We start from the raw sequence: 22315 nt of genomic DNA, 5'->3' as shown, positions 1-22315 counted from the left end.
GCAATATTTGTTCTGACAATCAACACAATATTATTTGGATTCTTGTACTTCAGGTCTGGCGTAAATGTAAGATGCGCATCTTCACTGTGGCTCAAATGGACGATAACAGCATTCAGATGAAGAAGGACCTGGCAACCTTCCTGTACCAGCTTAGATTAGAAGCAGAGGTGGAAGTGGTTGAGATGGTATCCAGAACACTTTCGCTTTACTATTAACACTTCACATCCCACCCCAAGTTTGTATGCCATCATAATTTCGTGATGTAAAATGATGTTATTTGCAGCACGACAGTGATATCTCAGCATATACGTATGAGCGGACACTGATGATGGAGCAGAGGTCACAGATGCTAAAACAAATGAGGCTCTCTAGTGCAGAGAGAGACAGAGAGGTACAGCAATATTCACTTGTGAAATGTCTCTTCTGTACTTACACTGTAGCTGACCAACAGCAAAATAATACATTAGTCATTGAAATATGTTATGAAATGACAAACAATACACCCTGAAATGTGGTTACTTGAATGTTACACAAATTATTTTTTCTATTATTTATTTATTGAAGTATTTTAATATAATTTTGTCTACCGAAATGTTAAGTCATTACATTATTTGTGCAAAAAAAATTCCAAACTGCATACTAATATTGTGCATTAAAAAAAATTGTGCTGTGCTTTCCATTTCAGTTGAAATAATTCCCTTACTTTGTCAGCACTCAGTATGTTAAATGCATTTAACTAAATACTGTATGTCAAAGATAAAAAAACATAAAAGCAAAATAAAAACCAAAACATTTTAAATAATTTCTCTCTCTCTCTTTAAGGACATTGTGTGCAGGCTTTTATGCTTTTTTGACATCCAGTATTTTGTCATCCAGACAACTTGTTTTATGTACAAATACATACTACATTTATGAAATGCATTTCATTATGAAATCAACCAATGTTGTGGACAAAATATCAAATTTACAAATTATTTCATTCACAAAATGCATTTTGTGGTTTAGACTTTTCTACACAAAATGGGATGACTGTACATTATGATAAACAACATGCAATTGGTTTTTGTCTTTCTGTGTACAAAATGCATCAAAGTGTACAAGATTTCATTATGAAATACAGTATTTCATGTTACAAAATTAGGGAAGTCACACCTGATGCTTCATGCTAGCATCACATTTAATGTCTCGTTGACTATAAAAGTTATATACATGCATTAGCAGTTCTCTTAAGTGTGGTCTCATTACTCTTGACTGTAGGCCCAGCTAGTGAAGGACAGACACTCGCTGATAAGAATGGGCAGTCTATACTCAGACGAAGAAGAGGAAACCATTGAAGTATTACCAGAGAAAACCCAGATGACCTGGACTAATGAAAAAATAGAAGCGGAAAGACGAAACCGAAGCAACGCACCAGAAAACTTCAGAGAGCTAATCAGCATTAAACCGTGAGTAGGCAAGCAGGAACAAGAACTGGAATGCCACCACTGCACACTACCAACACAGTATTTGGTACAAAGTAGTAGGTTTTACTTTTTATCTTTGTATAATAGACCTATTTGTTTTTTATGTTTAGCATAAAGAGGAGAGGATCATTGGCGTCTGTCCCTTGTTGTTTTTGCCTTTTTTACACTAGTTAACTATGTGGGTGTGCATGCCTGTGTAATTTCAGTGTGGTATTACCTACAGTTCTCAAAGGTCCTAGTATATCTTATTTATTTATAAAATTCCACACATTTGAAAAATGTATCATTCCACCTTAGTTTAAATCAAAACTCTCTTTGTGTGTGTGTTACAGTGACCAGTCTAATGTTCGGCGGATGCACACAGCCGTGAAGCTGAATGAGGTTATTGTAAATAAATCCCATGATGCCAGACTCGTGCTGCTGAACATGCCAGGACCTCCACGCAACCCAGAGGGAGATGAAAACTGTATCCTTCCCAAAGAATGATATACTTTAAGTACAGTATTAAAGCATTCTTTTACTAGTGTGATTAGTGTCTAGTGAGATATAGATAAATCCAACATGAAAATATGCTCTGTTTGGTATGGTATAAATGTATTGCCATTTCTCTTGCTGTTTCTTTAACTCTGGTGTCAGATATGGAATTCCTTGAGGTGTTAACTGAAGGGCTAGAGAGAGTGCTGCTTGTGAGAGGTGGAGGTCGTGAGGTTATCACCATCTATTCCTGAATGGCCAAAGATCAATACATAGACCACTGTTACTGTTTGTTACTTTATCTAATGCAATTCAAAAAAGTGGCATATAAAGAATAGCCATTCTGAACATCTTAGCACATCCTAAACATATCATAGTTCATGAAAGAGTTTTACACTAAAGTGTAATTCATTCATTTCACAATTCATTTCACTTTAGTGGCATGTTTGGGCTGTTTAAGTTGTGTACCTTTTCAACTGAACCCATTCCACATTCACACCATATCATTCAGAATCACTTTGGAATTTAGGGCATGTTTGCTGCACAAAATAACAGATGATTCCAGCAACAACATTGCTTACGTATGACATTAAGTAGACAATGCCACTTTAAAACATTTGAGGTTTTGCTAACAGTGATGAGTTTAAATCGCTGCTGCTGCAGCAACATACACTTTCAAAGCATGCTAACAGTTCATTAGAAAATATTGTGGCTTGGGTCTGAACCAAGAAAAATATTTCACAACAGTAGCTCATTTAGAAGAGAAATATTCCGTATCCTTTTAATATAAAAAAAAAAAAAATACATGCAAAACATTATTGTGTACAGGGAGACTATACAATAAACAAGCACATGTGATATCTTGACTTTCACTGCTCAAGTAACAGATCTAGTGCTTCCTGATACAAGACTGTCATTCTAAATTTAAATTGCTGTTTGAGTGCTTGTTTTTTTTTTTTTTTTTTTTTTTTTTTTTGTCTTCATTATTTATTTGTAAAACTCCCCACTGCATTAGAAAATTACCAAAGGAGTTGAAATGGGATGGGTAGATTTTGTAATTTATAACTGCATTGTATAACTTTTTTTGAGATTGATTCTTTATAAATGAACCATTCATTTTCAACATACTGTATTTTAGTACACAACTCACATTGAGAATGAGACATTTTGGATACCGATAGTCTTTATTCTTTTTTTTTTTAGGGCATGATTAGTGTACAGACATTTGTTACATACATTTGTTATACAAATAGAAGAAAATATGGAAAACTATATTGACTGAAAACAATTATATCTGATATATAAAGGTGATGATCTGTTACTGGTTGTAAAGTGTTACATCTGTACAGTGTTTCATGTCAAAGAGAGATTAAACACTTAATGAAATATGCAGTTTACTTTTATGTATAGTATTAATAAAAATTTATTTTAAAACTAAGATTATGAAAAAAGTTCAAATAAAGTGCTCTATGAACTCCAGAACACGCTACATGTATTATATGATCTTATTTTTGTCTCAGAGAAGACAACCTCTAACTGCACACCTCATGGATTAACAAAAAAGAAGCTAGAAAAAAACAGGTGGTATTGCATTGTTAAGTTGATGCGTATTTTTTCCTTCTATAATAAATTAATACAGTATTATCAAAAGACTGTGTCATCTGCAGATAAATGTAAGTATACACTGTGACTCTCTGGTGCTACCAAAAGCTTAATCTTTACATTTGAGCAGTTCAACAGAGCTTGAGGTAGGACTGCTTGTTAGTCCAAACGGTGAGCCGCAGGGCATGGTGGAAGAGGTGACAGGAGTATTTGAGAAATGTGTTTGGAAAGAAATAATTTAATAATACATTCATTCATTTCAACATACATTTAATGAATGAACAATATTTTTGTATTCAACATTATATATATATCTACTTCTGCAAAAGGGAAACACCAGACAGACTGAAAGAAACAAGATGCTTCTTACTGATATGTTAAGAAAGTACAAGATAACGCAACAGTGCTGTGTTACCTCATTTTGTTATCTCATGTGATATCTACACTAGCCATACATATTAAGAAACAGTTGTAAAGTATGGTCTTCATGAACCGTTACCAAACATAACAGTTTCCAAAATTGTCAAAGACCTAAATGTGTCAGTTTCAGTCGGCGAATGTAATCCAAATGTGCTCCTGGTCTTGTTGTGATTTTAAATCAAGTGTTGGCTAAGCAGTCTGTGGTAAACATTTCATTTGTATATTTTATCTGGACGATTCACTGTTAGATTACTGTAACTGTATCAGAAGTAATATGAAGCAGATTAAAGCTTTCACAGGCATCAATGGAGCATTCCCATTTTGATGGCTCCTTTCAGGCCTGCCTGGATGGACAAGCATTGTACGACAGCTCTTGTTTACTTCCGAAAGTGAGATTTCAGCTTCACTGGGTAAAATGTGCAGCATATCATCACGTACCTTAACATACGGAGAGAGAGAAATATTTAACATATATCCAAATGTGCTCTGACCACACTGATGGATACTTCTAATATATACAAATTATAAGAATATGTAATTCTTGACTTATACTTACAAAAAGTCTAAGTATACTTGAACTATACTTAAGTATACTTAATAAAATAAACTTTAAGTATACTACTTTTTGGTAAGGGACACCATCTTAGAACTAAACCAAAATAGGCCACCAGAAGACAGGGTTTTCCATAGTATGTGGAAGTGATACATAAGGCTGACAGAGACAACAAGGTTTAAAAATATTTCTTGCATTGGTTGTGGTCCAAACTGAGCAGAGTTACAGTTTGATAAAATCTCATCAGATTAAATGTGCTGAACCAGTGCGATGGCATTTAGATAATGAGGAATTTTATCATACATTATCAAGAACAGGATGGTAAGGTGTGATATATATGTATACTATATGTATATCAGGGTCACCAACTCATTTCAGCTTGGAGTATGAAATCCTATGGGGGGATTCTTAAAAAAAATACAAAACCTGTCAGCAGAGTTTTGTCTGACAGTGGTGCTACTTTGTCTGAGGATTGGTACTGTTCGTATCATAAAATGACAAAATAACTGCTGTAATGGTGCATAAAAATAAACTTTGCTAATGCTAGCTTATTTCTAGGTAGGATACAGAATATATTAGTTCCCTGTCAGTCGGTCACGTCTGAAATCTACTTCGAGTGTAAACTAATTGAGCCAATGCACATTGGCATGCAATTATTGCATCCAGCTGCCGCTGATCACAGCGTGAGTATAAGAAGGCAGCAGGTGCAATGCATACCAGCTTTTCGCTTTGGAGCCGAGCGACAGTAATGTTCTGCTCACCTCAGCTGTGTCTGCTGTGAACTACGGGTTCAGCACCCTCTGGGAAGCTTCCTGTGTTGGCGAGATGGCTCTTTAGCGGTGATCATTCTAGTGTTGAGTGGTTTGCGCACTTCAGGCGGCACTACCCCCTGTCGTGTTGCAAGCGGCCATCCCCCTGTGCGCCTCAGCACTAAAAGAGCATTTCCTAAAGAGCGAATTTTCTCTAAAAGAGCTCCACGGGTGCGTCTTTATAAAGACTACAGCTCGTCCTTATAAGGATGCCATTTCACCCGTGCGTTTCTGGGTGGGGTCATACTTGGCACCGGGTGATGGTCACGATCGCTGCCTCACGTGTCTGGGCATCAAGCACGCTGAGGTGGCCTTCGTGGATGCGTTATGTTCCCACTGCGGGAAGATGACCATCTCGGAGCTGCGAACCAGGCTCCGCTACCTTCAGGGGGGCGAAGTCCCGCTGCCTCTGCCGCAATTTGGGGCTTGATCTGGCGGACAGATGAGAACCACATCCGGCAGTAGCACGGGCGGTTTGAGGGTCACAGTGGTGGCAAACCCCACAGGGAACCAACACTCTGGGGACCACCACTCCTCTTGCACCTCCAATCCAGTGGAGCAGCCCACGGTACGCACTGGGCCCTCTTCAAAGAGTGTACCGGTGGCATCCAGTGGGCCTCCCCCTGACTGGATATCAATCTCGGCATTGGAAGGAGAGCTGTTGGATGAAGATTCGGCCACACTGCCGCCCTCCGGGATGGTGGCAAAGCCTGAATTGGGTCTGGAAATGGCATCTATGCTTTCCTGGGCCGCCGAGAGGGTAGGGCTAGAGTGGAATCCTCCACCGCGTCCCAAGCCCTTGAGGCTGGATGATTGGTTTCTCGGGGTGGTGCACGCTGGTTCTCAGCACCCCGCCCCAGTGCCTTTCTTCCTGAAAGTGCATGATGAGCTCACCAAGTCGTGGACGGCACCTTTTACTGCCAGAAACCGGCCGGTGGGCTCCTCCTCCCTCACCACCCTTGATGGTGGTGCAGCGAAGGGGTATTCGGGAATCCCACCAGTGCAGCAGGTGGTAGCAATGCAATTGTGTGATAAGTCCACCTCCTCCTGGCATGGAGACCTGGTGCTTCCTTCCCGGGCCTGTAAGCATTCGTCTGGTCTAAACGGCAGTTCCTATGTGGCTTGCGGGGAAGCTGCCTCCACCTTACACGCCATGGCGTTACTGTGGGTGCACCAGGCTAAGGCACTGAAGGACCTGCACGAGGGTGGTCACAATGCGGAAGTTCTGAAAGAGCTCCGAATCACCACTGACCTCGCGCTTCGAGCGACAAAGGTCACCGCGAGTTCTCTGGGTCATGCGATGTCCACACTTGTGGTCCAGGAGCACCATCTCTGGCTGTGTCTGGCTGACTTGAGGGACACCGACAAGGTTCGGTTCCTCAATGCCCCTGTGTCCCAGACCGGCCTCTTCGGCTCTCAACGTGGTTGAGAGCTTTGCCCAGCAGTTCTTGGCCGCCCGGGAAGCAGACTGAGGCGATCCAACACATCCCGGAGGGCAGCTGCTGCCTCCACCCATCCGCCATCCGAGGGCCCTCTGTCCGCCCCTGCTCCCGAGCCGCAGCCGTAGTAGCCTCCAGCAAAGCAGCATCGTGGAGCCGGGCGTGGGCGGGCTGCCCTGCCTGTCCAGGCCCCCGCCAAACATGGCGGCAAACGTAAGAGCAAGCGGCCCTGAGACAGGCGACCCAGAGATGGAGGGATCTGCTCTTCGGGAGATGGTGAACTCACCACTCCCTCCCCCAGAGGAGGGCCAGGTGGAGAAACTTTTGTTTCGTTTTTTTTTCCCGCAGATGGCCTCATGGCCGACGGCACCCAAATACTCGACAAAAGAGCAATTTCCCTTATCTCTGGGTCCCAGGAGGGCACACGGGGATGCCGGATTTTTAAAAACAAATATGCCTACCGGAATAGAAAAATTCAAAATCTGACATTTTCTAGGACAGAATCCAGCAGGATCAAATTCATGTGAGCAACAGTGTTTTGGTGCAGCAGCGCCGATGTAAGCAGTTCTCTTAATGTGCAGCGCAGTCACACGCGAGCCACAGTTACATTTGGGATCATTTTATTTTAAAAGCCATAATGTCAGTTGAAAACATTGCAATTGTGTTTTAAAATACAACAACGAGCACCACAAAACCATTTAAAGAGGAGCGTTCAGCAGTCTCCGTGCCGGGATAGGAAACAGTCAACAAAGTAAACATGCCGCTCTCTCTTCATTTTATGAAATGATCATAATCACATCTTTTCATTTTAGAATCCTGCTACTAGCATTTTATTCAGACTAAAACTCCTTTAATTCTAGTGAGAAAGCATTTAGTGTGTGTGTGTGTGTGTGTGTGTGTGTGTGTGTGTGTGTGTGTGTGTGTGTGTGTGTGTGTGTGTGTGTGTGTGTGTGTGTGTGTGTGTGTGTGTGTGTGTGCATTTTGCAGCAGTATGTTTAATGATTAATCGATTAATTGATCGTTAATTTAAATGACGATCGATCACGGAAATAATCGAAATTTGACATTCCTATGACCAACTGAAAGGGAAAGTCTCGGTTACGTATGGTAACCCTCGTTCCCTGAAGGAGGGAACGGAGACATCACGTCCTGTTGCCACGGTTGCTGTACCGCCGCTGAGCGGCAAAAACCTGGTATGCACTCACGCTGTGATCAGCGGCAGCTGGATGCAATAATTACATGCCAATGTTCACTGGCTCATTTAGTTTACACTCTAAGTAGATTGGTCTATCGAAGCGATATCCCAGTTCGTCGGTCACCGACATGACGTCTCCGTTCCCTCCTTCAGGGAACGAGGGTTACCATATGTAACCGAGGCATGACTAACCTAAACTCAGTTAAGACACAGAGCGTAACCGTAACTCACTGACCTGCTTGCGTTCACACAGTGCAAGATGAGAGGGAGGCTCAATATCCAGCATGCATGGAGATAAATTACAATTAAGTTTACAATTAATTCCCGATTGGTCTAAATAACTCCCTGTCTCAAGGTGCTGCCTACTCTGTCTCACCAGTCAGCACACTGTCAGTGTTCTCTTTGCTCCCAATGTTTTTGAAAGTGTGGCTTGAGAACAGTGTCAAATGCGTAAGAGTTGGCAGCCCTGATGTAACAGATACACTTTCTCTGGTCTGTCTGGAGATTTGAGACGTAAGGTAGAGGTGATTTTTGAAGTGGATGTTGCAATAACAACTGTAATTTAAAAGAAGGTTAGCTGACGGTGGAAGATAGTGACTGTAATGTGATCAGATAAATTAATGGGGATCACTGAGAGCAAAGAGCAAAAGTCTTTTTCAAGGAAAATGAAAGGAACTGGAAGGAATTCTTCCAGGAATTCCATCTGGCTGTAAAGATAACCATTGTCGTACAAGGAATAAGCTGAGGAACAAGATACTGTAAGAATGTGTGTGAGAAAGTTCAGACAATATTTTAACTGGGATGTCTTATGGAACTATCCACTGCTAAAAACATAGAACAGTTACAGGTGCTGACTGTGACCAAAGTGGCCAGTGGTCATTGGTTGAGAAAACCTGTCCTATCACAAAATCCTATGTACGTTAAGTATATGTTTGCTATGTTATGTTTACTAATGTCAATTGCAAGGGTGGGTGTATATTTATACTGCCCTTAAAGAGGCCAAGATTTATACATATCTTAACTGACCTCATTGTTCTGGGAACTGGACACAAGAATTAATTTCCTGACCTTCTCAACCTTTCGGAAAACTCTGAGGAAGTTCAGTCTTAGCACTCCCGCCAGCTCTTCCTCAGTCCAGTTCCTTGATATCAGCTCCTCAATTAGTGCTGGATATTTGGAGACGTCCTCCAGGCCTTTAGGGAATCTGTAATAATACAGGCACGCATAAACACACAGACATACAGATAAGCGCCACAGGCATAATCTGCATGCTTTTCTTTGTGGTTCTTGGGGATATGACTTCTTCTGGATGGATTTAAATAATGTAAAATGTGTTAACTGGTGCTGAGAGCACTACAATGTTATTAATAGCTAAAAAATGTAAAATTTTCACATCTACAAAGTTTTCTGCAGAATTTTGCAAGCATGGATTCCGTGGAATTACATTAGGCAAATAAACAGAGCAAAGAAGTGTGTGTAAACAAAAATTCTGCAAAGTCAATACAGATGAGATGTAGATGAGATGTTAACTTACCCTATTGCCCCATCAAAGTCTGCTCCTATCCCGATGCTTTCAGCTCCAATCACCCGCTTTAGATGATCAAAATGATCTAAAAAACACATTTAAAACTAAAACCAAAAGAAATAAAAAAAACAAAACAAAGAAATCTAGTGTCTTACCAGCCACAACAGACATGTTTGTGTTATTTGAACATGCTACAAAACTGCTGTAGAAGTTCACCATGATGAGCCCGCCATTTTCTTTCTACAAAGAAAGCAAAGTTTGTTCTTTCCAAAATATTTGAAGTTTTTTATTCTCAAAACACGGGTGAAAAGTGACATTTCTATTACTTATATTCCATTACATTACTGTCTTTCTTTCAGTAAAACTGGCTTTTTTTGTGTGTCTGGGGGGGGGACTAAGTCTAATGCAGCAAAACAAACGGAGGTCTCACCAGCAGAAGCAGCTGGTCGTCAGGTACATTGCGAATATTGTTACAGATAGCATAGGCTGCAGAGTGGGTGAAAATAACCGGAGCAGTAGAATGTTTCAGCACAGCTCTGGCTGTCTCCCATGAGCTATGGGACAGATCAACCAGCATTCCCAACCTGTTCATCTCATTCACCACTGCCTGGGGAGAGATGATTAGAGAATGATTAAATTCATTAATTACCAGTTTAAAGCAGTTAGTTCTGATCCACTTAGCTCAATTCAACATATCAAGGTAGGTAAGGTAATTTTGTACTTTGAACTTTACCCATTTGTCATGTTATACTTCAAAAACAAAGTAAATGCATCATAATCATTTATGAAGAGTGTGCAGAAGTTTTTCCCATAAACTTAATTCATTTAACATATTGGCTCACTGTCAATATTGTAATGTATATATGTTGGATAAATGTCTTTTATATGTTATGGGTACAAATTTGTCAGCAATTTTAACACATATGCTCCAGATTTTTTTCTCAAAGGTAATGATGATCTACTGTGCAAACATGATATTCAAATTACCATCTTAAATATTTTACTAACTCCAGGATCTAAGCCATTTTTAAGCAAAAAATAAAAATAAAAAAAACTGTCTTTGACCTTTCAGTATTTTTTGTCTCTAGACTTTGGGTTCAAAAAGGGGACACAAGACAGGGATTTCCAAATATAGAAGAGAACGAAAGAGGCCTTTAATACCGGGTCAAATTCTGAACTAAATACAAGTGTAATTTTGGTTCAACTATCTTGAATTGAACTTTTATCTTCTTACATAATCTTAATCCACATCTGTTTTACATTTTTTATTGACCACTGATTTATCAAGAAAAACTTACCTTGCCAAATTCTGTCAGGCTGTTATTCTTCTGCTGGTAGTAAGTGTAATAACTAGATGAGCTCTCAGCCCTACACATGACATTATTGGAGAAAGTTGAATAAATTAACTACAGTATATGAAATGGACCAATACAAATTCAGGGACAGTATGTCTTGAAGTATGCAGTATAAATTGTATTAGTGCCCCTCTCTCAATTCAGTATTAAAACTTGTTTGTTTAAATGCACAGATCATTATTTTTAGCTTATGCTGTACATGTACAGTATAGTGAGTATTTACCATGGGGTGTTGCAGTTGTGTGTGAGGGCCATGGATCTTACTCCAAGCTGGTAGAACATGCGTAGTGCTGCTAAACTGCTGTCGATAGAGTGGCCTCCCTCTATACTGATTAGACATGCGATTTTTGTACTATTCTTCATTCCTAAACACACACAAATGTTTGTTTATTAATAGTTTAAAGTCACAAATATATAAAACGATGTGTTATCCTTTTTTGCCCTCTTCTCTCCACAACATTAGTAATCTGAGCACAATAGACATTAGTGCCTTTATATCTCCCTGTAACATGAAGTGAACAGTCAGTGTGCAATGATATGGCTGAGTACAACTGTAGCTGTTTCTAAGCCAGGCACTTGTCATTTGGCTGGAACTACTTGACATTGTTTAATCTCAAAAAAAAAAAAAAGTCAAATATCATGTTTTCATAGTCTTAGGTCTTCTACATTATGTTACACAACATCAATACCAGGTACTACCATTTTTTCACGAAGAACTCTTGCAGATACTTCTACAAACTACACTGTAAAACCGAACAGTGAAATTTATTACATGAAATTAGTTAATTTCACCCAACTAATAATGAAAGTTCATTGGACTTAACTGAAATAAGTCAAAATGCTGTTGTAGTAAGGGGAACTTAAAATGATTATGTTTTCTAGTTCCCAGCATGCTTTGCATCAGCAAACAAGGAAAATAAATGTAGAAATTAAGTGTTATTTTGTGTGTTTTTACACAAGATTAACACAGAGAGACAAAGGTTAGTACTTAAATGTGTTATGTTAGGATTTAGAAACCGACTCCAAAAAAGTTGGGACACTGTACAAATTGTGAATAAGAACAGAATGCAATAATGTGGAAGTTTCAAATTTCAATATTTTATTCAGAATACAACATAGATGACATATCAAATGTTTAAACTGAGAAAATGTATAATTTTAAGGGAAAAATAAGTTGAATTTAAATTTCATGGCATCAACACATCTCAAAAAAGTTGGGACAAGGCCATGTTTACCACTGTGTGGCATCCCCTCTTCTTTTTATAACAGTTTGCAAACGTCTGGGGACTGAGGAGACGAGTTGCTCAAGTTTAGGAATAGGAATGTTGTCCCATTCTTGTCTAATACAGGTTTCTAGTTGCTCAACTGTCTTAGGTCTTCTTTGTTGCATCTTCCTCTTTATGATGCGCCAAATGTTTTCTATGGGTGAAAGATCGGGACTGCAGGCTGGCCATTTCAGTACCCGGATCCTTCTACGCAGCCATGATGTTGTAATTGATGCAGTATGTGGTCTGGCATTGTCATGTTGGAAAATGCAAGGTCTTCCCTGAAAGAGGCAATGTCTGGAAGGGAGCATATGTTGTTTCTAGAACTTGGATATAACTTTCAGCATTGATGGTGCCTTTCCAGATGTGTAAGCTGCCCATGCCACACACACTCATGCAACCCCATACCATCAGAGATGCAGGCTTATGAACTGAGCGCTGATAACATCTTGGGTTGTCCTTGTCCTCTTTAGTCGGGATGACATTGTGTGCCAGTTTTCCAAAAAGAACTTCCAAAAATTTGATTAGTCTGACCACAGAACAGTTTTCCATTTTGCCTCAGTCCATTTTAAATGAGCCTTGGCCCAGAGAAAAGATATGGCTTCTTTTCTGACCTATAGAGTTTTAGCCGGCAACGGCGAATGGCACGGTGGATTGTGTTCTTCGACAATGTTTTCTGGAAGTATTCCTGAGCCCATGTTGTGATTTCCATTACAGTAGCATTCCTGTATGTGATGCAGTGCCGTCTAAGGGCCCGAAGATCACGGGCATCCAGTATGGTTTTCCGGCCTTGACCCTTACGCACAGAGATTGTTCCAGATTCTCTGAATCTTTGGATGATATTATGCACTGTTGAAGATAACTTCAAACTCTTTGCAATTTTTCTCTGAGAAACTCCTTTCTGATATTGCTCCACTATTTTTCGCTGCAGCATTGGGGGAATTGGTGATCCTCTGCCCATCTTGACTTCTGAGAGATACTGCCACTCTGAGAGGCTCTTTTTATACCCAATCATGTTGCCAATTGACCTTATAAGTTGCAAATTGGTTCTCCAGCTGTTCCTTATATGCACATTTAACTTTTCCAGCCTCTTATTGCTACCTGTCCCAACTTTTTTTGGAATGTGTAGCTCTCATGAAATCCAAAATGAGCCAATATTTGGCATGACATTTGAAAAAGTCTCACTTTCAACATTTGATATGTAACCTACATTCTATTGTGAATAAAATATAAGTTTATGAGATTTGTAAATTATTCCATTTCTTTTTTACTCACAATTTGTACAGTGTCCCAACTTTTTTGGAATCAGGTTTGTACATATGTTTCTGTTATGTTGGTTTTGTAGTGTTACCGTCATGGTGAAGAGTAGAGCCTGTGGTTAGGCTGAGGATGGCCAGCAAAACTTAAAAGCTATATATACTGCATGTCGTTTGACTATTTACATGGAAGTATTATGAGTCTTTTTGTTAACTACATTAGTACATACCAGTGTGCTGTTGCTAACTAGCATTTAACTATAAAGATATAAATTAATGTGCTGTTAATAAAAGCAAGTTGTATATAGCTATCATTGTGATGAGTGGGGTGGGATCATGGAAGCGAGGCTTGGCTTGGCTCCCATGTCTCACAGCCTCGCCCCACTTGTCATAAAAATTTTAAGCTCTATTAACTTAAAAAAAAAAATGAGTTTGTTTTGTTTAATATTTTGTTTTGATGAGTTTAGTTTAATGTTTTGAGTTTTTTTGAGTTTTCAGGTTTTACAGTGTACTGTTCAAATGGTTGGGGTCAGTAAGGTTTTTCTTTTTTTTTTTTAATTCAGCTAGCATCCAGTGACATTCATCATGCACTAAACTGATCATAAGTATAGTTTCTATTAAACATCTATTAATTTAAAACAATTTACAATATACACTATTCTTTTGAACTTTCTATTCATCAAAGAATCCTGAAAACAATGAATATTGGTTTTCACAGAAATATTAAGCAGCACAACTGTTTTCGGCATTGATAATAACAAGAAATGCTACATTTTGTTACATTTTATGCAACAAGACACAATAAAATATATAAAGTAGAAAACAGTTGTTTAAGTTGCAATAATATACTACTGTTTTACTTATTTTGATCAAATAAATGCAGCCTTGGCGAGCATAAAGAGACTTTCTTTCCAAAAAATATCAACCCCAAACTTTTGGACGGTAGTGTAGTGTATATGATATAATTGAAATGCAGTCTAGATGTTTGACAGTGTTATGTATGGAAAGCACTGGTCCAATCATGTTGCGTGAGGATATCCTCAGGCAAGTAGCTGTGAGATTGCATAGTCTCTTCTTCTTTCACTTACACAACAAGTGTAGGCAAGAATCTTGTTCATTTGGAATTTACTGAAGATAATTTACAACATCCTCTCCGGATATGGACTTCCGTGGGAACTTTCATGCCATTAAGATTTTTATTTTCAACTTTCACTGAAGAGACTAAAAGTTTTATCATCAATTACTCACTAGGGCTATCTGAATAATTTTGATGACGATATACAATTTGAAAATATCAGGAATATCGAATATTTCTAATTCAAGCATACTTTCCCAAAAGAACACGCTGAAAAAGGAGCTTTCATGAGAGTGGTTACCCGAACCAGAGCTTCGCTGTTACATGGATAAATTTTCTGCCCGGATGTTTGTTTATTTTAAGCAATCTGGCAACCATGCACACGTGCTGATTCATTGCGGAAGCGCCGACGACGATCTGAAAACGCTAAACAAGTAAAGCTGGAGTTTAGCGATCTAATGAAAGCGTCATTCAGCACTAAAAAAAAGCTGACATAATGTAATTTCTGTAGTTGTTTTGCACTACTTTAGGTACATATATGTATTCATTTAATAAAAAGCAATAAGTGATCACTTGGTCTAGATTTTTTTTAACTGCTTAAATTAGCTGTTCAATCAAAATGTTTTTTTTTTTTTGTTGTTTTTTTTTTTTTTTTTTAATGGGCAAAAGAAAATCATGTTTTTTTATTATTTAAATGCAAATGCAAACATATCGAGTTACATATCGAATATCGTAAAAATTGATATTTATTTATAATTGATATATATTTTTTTATATATCGCCCAGCCCTATTACTCACCCTCACGAGATTCTAAACCTGCATGACTCTTCAGTGGAACATGAAAATAGATATTCTGAAGAATGTTGGCAACCAAACAGTTTTGGGGACCATTGACTTGCAATGTATGGTACTGTATGGTATGCTTGTTATGAAAAAGAATTTGAGATGACAAACCTATAAACGTTAATATTACAGCAAAAAGATATAACATTAATTCCTTAAATGGTTCAGTATAAAGTTGAAAACTTCAAAACAGGCCCAGATCTAAAATCCGATCACTGAGGGTGCTTCTTAAATTAGTGACGGTGCTTTAACCTTAATTTATAGACTAGGCTATATAAAGGTTTTAGTGCCGTCCATTGCTATTATGCAAAGAATGCTCCTATTACAGTATAATCACTAAAACCTGTCATGCAACTTAGTTCACTGAGTTCTCACATAGTTATTTTATAATCAATGAAGGTCTCTATGTTGCACAATGAATCTCTTATTTACACTGTGCCTAAACTTTGTTATAATGAGAAGATTCATACTGAACACAATACCTGCAAAAACTCCAGCAATTTGAGCAGTGAGTGGATTCTTAAATGCCTCTGATTGACTGTTGCGTACAAGAAATAAACAGATATGTCTGTGACTGGCTATTACTCAACACTACAAAACACGTTGAAATAGAAACCGATCTCATGCAAACCATAATGCACTGGATAGTTTGCCAAATCTGCAATGAAATGCCATTATAACAGCTTTAACTGAGGGTGCAATTGATTTCATTTGAGGGTGCTTAGCACCCTCTAGCCCCCGCGTAGAACCAGGCCTGCTTCAAAATGTTCAGTCACAGCAAAGTGAAATGACTTGGTCAGGTGGAGGTTGGGGTCCAATAGTACCTTCAGCTGTGGTGACCAGTTCCATCTCTGGGTTTTCAGTACACATACGACGAATTACATCAATCTGTTCCAAGGTCAGTCTGACAGCGTCTTTGTCCTGAGCCGTGCACAGCACGTATGCCGCAAAAACCTAACAAATATCAAAGTCTTATTTATCTCTAATCATGCACAAAATAACCAAAACAGTGAACTGGCCAATCACTTATGGGTCCAAAATGTCTAAGAAATATGACCATTTTTAGGCAGTTTAGGCAAATTAGCAGTTTCAGTGAAATTCTGTGACTTATTAAAGAACTTATAAGAAGAGAAATGTGGACTTTAAGATAATGGTAAATATAGATATATATAGATAATCAAATATTGCTCATGGAACCGCACGATATTAGCTGTGTGTGAATTTAAGGGAAAAACAAGCTTGTTCATCAGGCCCAGCACTGGATCTACACAATATACAGCATACCCAAATATAGGTTTGTGACTTCAAATTTACAAATGGTTAAATATTCAGATTATACTCAAGATCAGCCAAGAGAAATTACCTGTCCTCCAACATGGCCAGCAATGAGGCGACTAATATCTGTAGCAACCTTAGGATTGTTGTACATATTGAAAGTGCTCAGTTTGTTATTATGGTGCATTCTCAGACGTAATGCCAGGTCATTGTGTCTGAGTAAAGAGAAAGAGAAGCGGTGTGAAATCAAAAGACATCACAACACCATTTGTATTGCAGTTGGTGCAACTACAACCTTTTCTGAAGCCATTTACTGTCAGTATCCTCAGCTATATATTATAAACCAGTTATGTTTAAAGCACAGATTAAAAATCAAAATGAATGATGTGTAAATGAATGTAAGTGAAAAGTAAGACATACCCATCAATCAGTGGATATTTTGTCATAATATCCAATGCTCTACTGGTTTCAGATATTACTCCATGAAGAAGTGAGAGAAGGGTGCATATGAACCACCGTATCCAAGCACCTCTGATGCCTGCTTTTTTATATATTAACATCCTATAACGCTGATAAAAGAAAGTCAAAGAATTTGCTCTAATAAAAAATAATCAGAAATTGGAAGCAACTGGTATGTACAGTAACGAGTGGCCAAACTGTACTCTCTCTCTCTCTCTCTCTCTCTCTCTCTCTCTCTCTCTCTCTCTATATATATATATATATATATATATATATATATATATATATATTTAGTGCTGGGCAATGATTAATCATGATAAATCACATCCAAAATAAAAAAATTTGTGTGTGTACTGTGTATATTTATTATGTATACATAAAGACACACACACACATACAGTATTTATTTAGAAAATATTTACATGTATATATTTGTATTCATATAATTTAATTTATATATGAATATATTTAATATATAAACATATTTGTCTTAAAAATATACATGCATGTTTGTATTTATATATACATAATAAATATACACAGTACACACACAAATATTATGTACACATTTTTTTATTTTATTTGGATGTGATTAATCGCGATTAATCGTTGCCCAGCACTAATACATATATATACAGTGGTGTGAAAAATTGTTGGCCCCCTTCCTGATTTCTTATGTTTTTGCATGTTTGTCACACTGTAATGTTTCAGATCATCAAGCAAATTTAAATATTAGTAAAAGATAACACAAGTGAACAAAACATGCAGTTTTTAAGTGAAGGTTTTTATTATTAAGGGAAAACAAAATCCAAAACTACATGGCCCTGTGTGAAAAAGTATTTGCCCCCTAAACCTAATAACTGGTTGGGCCACCCTTAGCAGCAACAACTGCAATCAAGCATTTGTGATTACTTGCAATGAATCTGTTACAGTGTTGTGGAGGAATTTTGGTCCACTCATCTATGCAGAATTGTTGGAATTCAGCCACATTGGAGGGTTTTCGAGCATGAACCGCCTTTTTAAGGTCATGCCACAGCATCTCAATAGGATTCAGCTCAGGACTTTGACTAGGCCACTCCAAAGTCTTCATTTTGTATTTTCTTTAGCCATTCAGAGGTGGACTTGCTGGTGTGTTTTGGATTGTTGTGGGGTCTTTTGTGACCCCTTGGATGAGTCGCCGCTGTGATGAGTCAGCCACTTCTGGGAAGGTTCTCCACTGTTCCATGTTTTTGCCATTTGTGAATAATGGCTCTCACTGTGGTTCGCTGGAGTCCCAAAGCTTTAGAAATGGCTTTACAACCTTTTCCAGACTGATAGATCTCAATTACTTTATTTCTCATTTGTTTCTGAATTTCTTTGGATCTTGGCATGATGTCTAGCTTTTGAGGATCTTTTGGTCTACTTCACTTTAGCCCCTTTTACACTGCGATTCTGGAAAATACATGGGTAATGTGTTCCGGCAAATGTTCCCAAGTCACTAGATTTTGCCCCTTTCCTCACTGCCAGTGATTACCCGGAATATGTGCATGCGTTCACACACAACCCGTAAAGGTCCCGTGAAGACACGTGATATCAGGGTGTGACTTATAATGTACGAGTCGAAAACGCTAGGCACATTAACTTTCACTTAAGCTGGTGAATGATCTCAGCTTCAGAGCGGAAAGTGAGGAACTAACTGATCTCTGCTTCGTTACAGTTTGCACATATTTGTTTTCGTCGCGAACGTTGATCTGCCTTCAAAACACGTTAAAAGAGTCGCGCGATAACGTGCATCATCACTACGACACGGCATTAGTTCTGGCTTTTGTTCACACAGCGCTCGTTCCGGGACTGAACCCGGCAATGTTACTAGGTCCCCAACCCGGGATCAATCCTGGAATCAATCCCGGGATGTGTTTGCGTTCACACAGAAGGTGACCCGGCAATGTTCTGGCAATTTTCCGGGTCCAACGTGCAGTGTGAAAGGGGCTTTTGTCAGGTAGGTCCTATATAAGAGATTTCTTGATTGTGAACAGGTGTGGCAGTAATCAGGCCTGGGTGTGGCTAGAGAAATTGAACTCAGGTGTGAAAACCACAGTTTTACCCAGGGGGGTAAACACTTTTTCAAACAGGGCCATGTAGTTTTGATTTTTTTTTTCCCCTTAATAATAAAAACATTCATTTAAAAACTGCATGTTGTGTTTACTTGTGTTATCTCTGACTAATATTTAAATTTGTTTGATGATCTGAAACATTAAAGTGTGGCAAACATGCAAAAAAATAAGAAATCAGGAAGGGGACCAACACTTTTTTCACACCACTGTGTGTGTATGTATATGTATGTATATATATATATATATATATATATATACAGTACAGACCAAAAGTTTGGAAACATTAGTATTTTTAATGTTTTTGAAAGAAGTTTCTTCTGCTCATCAAGCCTGCATTTATTTGATCAAAAATACAGAAAAAAATTTAATATTGTGATATATTATTACAATTTAAAATAATTGTTTTTAAATGTATTATACTTTAAATTATCATTTATTTCTGTGATGCAAAGCTAAATTTTTAGGATCATTATCACATGATCCTTTAGAAATCATTCTAATATGATGATTCATTTTCAAAGTTGGAAACAGTTCTGGTGCTTAATATTTTTTCAGAACATGTGATACTTTTTTAGGATACTTTGATGAATAAAAAAAAAAAAAAAAATGTTTTTAAAATATAAATATTTTGTAATAACAATATACACTACTGGTCAGTAATTTGGGATCAGTAATTTTTTTTTTCATTTTCTTTTTAAATAAAATCAATACTTTTATTCAGCAAGGATGTGTTAAATTGATAAAAAGTGATAGTAAAGAAAATATATTATTAGAATATATATTATTAGAATTTTTTTTTATATTTTGAATAAATGCAGTTCTTTTTAACCTTTTATTCATCAAATATATTAGACAGCAGAACTGTTTCCAACACTCATAATAAATCAGAATATTAGAATGATTTCTAAATGATCATGTGATAGACTGGATGTTACATGTGACACTGAAGGCTGGAGTAATGATGCTGAAAATTCAGCTTTGCATCACAGGAATAAATTATTTTTTTAAAGTATATTCCAATAGAAAACTATTTTTTAAGTTGTAATAATATTTCACAATATTACTGTTTTTTCTGTATTTTGATCAAATAAATGCAGGCTTGATGAGCAGAAGAAACTTCTTTCAAAAACATAAAAAATAGTAATGTTTCCAAACTTTTGGTCTGTACTGTATGTATATATATATATATATATATATATATATATATATATATATATATATATATATATATATATATATATATACAGTATATACACACTACATCATATTAAGAGATATTTCATATAAATCATTATGGCAAGACTAGATCAAGAACTAGTTCAGTTACCGATAAGCTGATTTTACATTCAAGAAAGAAATGAAATGGATGAAGGGGAGATCCAGGCTTTTCGCCTCACAGAGAGGTTGTCACAATATTTTAGAGCCTATTTAATATACTTTTTTTTTTTAATTAAAAGCTAGTTTTTGCTAGCATTAATTATATATGGTCGTTTCAAAAGTGTCCTTTATTTGTTTCCATTATTTTAAATACAGGATATATAATGTACCCCGGCAACAGGATATAGTCAGCAAACCCACAGCCCACGTTTTATTATTATTATTAACTTTATACATTTCACTGATGTAAGTGTATCTGTATCTGTTGCCAAAAAAACGTCGACATGTGGTATCTTTTTAATGGTTTACTAACATGCAAAATGTTATTGAGCATTTAGCTTAAACACATACTATTTCATCTTTCAAGCAAATGAAGTGTGAACACGCCTCGTTATGAGAGCATTCAGTTAACTATATTTTATGTCTTGGACTAAAGATGTGCAACATTTATGTCATATATAGCCTACGTGTACGTATCCTTACAGTCAACCTAACTGTCCTTCCTAACTGTCTAAACACCGGGAGAAAAAAAGTAGTGAATAACAACAACAAAAAAAGTGTTAGAAATGCAGATCTCCCCTCCCTCCGTTCTGTCAAGCAAGCCTGAAATGTCCGTCTGTAAAATACACAGTATAGCCTATTATAAATACCATTATTACTCACCGTGTCAGGAGGCTTGCTTTAAAGTTGGCTACTCATGAACGTGAAGAGATGTTTATGCCATGTGGAGTAATCTGTTATTCTGTGCGGAATTTGCCCATGTGCTGATAGTGTAAGTCCCGGTAATAAACGCTTTGGTGCTGTGCCCTTTGAAGAACTGTCGCCCTCTTCCGCGTGGTCCTCGTAGGCACATAAACACTGACATGAACTGTACTTAATTGGAAGCACATGTGAAAAACATAGGCCTTCGGAAAAACAAATGTTCTGACAAACGCTTTAACATGTTAGATAAATGAATTAGTTTCCTATACATAGCCTATAGTATAAGAAAAATGACAAAGATTAAAAAGTTGTCATGTTCTCAGAAAACACAATGTATGATGAGTTAAAAGAATGATGATTATACAATAAATAAAAAAATTACAAAATGAGCTTTAGAGTAAAAAAGTAAACAGATAATGTGAAACCACGATGTAACATGGTGTCTATCTTTTAAAAAGGGGTCTACAACAGAACTTGAGCTTAAATTTGTGACAAATGTCAACTTACAAATCCATCACACTTAAGCCATCCTAGCTCAATATAGCCTACACACAAATTAGGCTATATGAATTTTCCACAAAATAAAAAATAAAAAATAAAAACATTACAAAAATACACTTCTGCTTGGCTGTAACAGGTAGCTGTTTTTATGCGGAAAATCATTTCTTCAGTTATTCTGCTATAGCTTAGTTAGCCTATATAAAGAAATTATTTTCAGATATTATCAGCACTTTAAGACCTGGTTTTACAGACAGGGTTTAGGTTAAGCCAGGATAGTTCAATTAGGACATTTAAGTATCATTTATAAACGTGCCTTAGAAAATAATATTACTCGTGTGCATCTCGAGACAAAAGAAGGGCACTGACATATTTTTCAATCAATCAATGCAAGTTTTTTTCAGTTAAAACAGCCCAGACATGCATTTTAGTCTGAGACCAGGCTTAGGCCTTGTATGTGAAACCAGAGGTATAACTGGTAACCTTGCACTTGCACAGTGCCATCAAGAAATTCAAAGGAAAAGGCAGACTATGCTTTTTAGTGTTAATAAACACTTTTCCACAGTCTTCCTTCAAATTGGACTGACAGTTTTCTTCTTTTTTGTCTCAGTAAATAAAATAAATATTTTTAACTAT

General features: G+C 37.4%; 2 protein-coding genes across 2 annotated transcripts in view; one reads left to right on the top strand and one right to left on the bottom strand.

Annotated features, from left to right (window-relative positions):
* LOC109046324 (solute carrier family 12 member 4-like) overlaps positions 1–3419 on the top strand; it is a 20734-nt gene extending 17315 nt beyond the window's left edge. The window contains exons 20-24 of the mRNA XM_042727858.1: positions 54–185; positions 284–391; positions 1258–1445; positions 1796–1929; positions 2100–3419. Coding sequence (XP_042583792.1) covers positions 54–185; positions 284–391; positions 1258–1445; positions 1796–1929; positions 2100–2191 — 654 coding nt within the window. The 3' untranslated portion in view covers positions 2192–3419. The remainder of the gene's footprint in view (positions 1–53; positions 186–283; positions 392–1257; positions 1446–1795; positions 1930–2099) is intronic.
* On the bottom strand, positions 3107–22315 carry LOC109046325 (dipeptidase 2-like). Its single transcript, XM_042727859.1, has 11 exons — positions 21143–22315; positions 16971–17119; positions 16639–16765; positions 16100–16229; positions 11059–11200; positions 10779–10848; positions 9911–10087; positions 9636–9720; positions 9490–9565; positions 9024–9159; positions 3107–4397 (listed from the first exon to the last, which is right to left on the bottom strand). Exons 2-11 carry the CDS (start codon positions 17108–17110, stop codon positions 4209–4211), a joined length of 1272 nt encoding a protein of 423 aa, XP_042583793.1. The 5' UTR covers positions 17111–17119; positions 21143–22315; the 3' UTR covers positions 3107–4208.

Source organism: Cyprinus carpio, chromosome B7 (assembly GCF_018340385.1).
Source record: "Cyprinus carpio isolate SPL01 chromosome B7, ASM1834038v1, whole genome shotgun sequence".
NCBI classification, from domain to species: Eukaryota; Metazoa; Chordata; class Actinopteri; order Cypriniformes; family Cyprinidae; genus Cyprinus; species Cyprinus carpio.
This window is presented reverse-complemented; position numbering and strand designations above follow the sequence as displayed.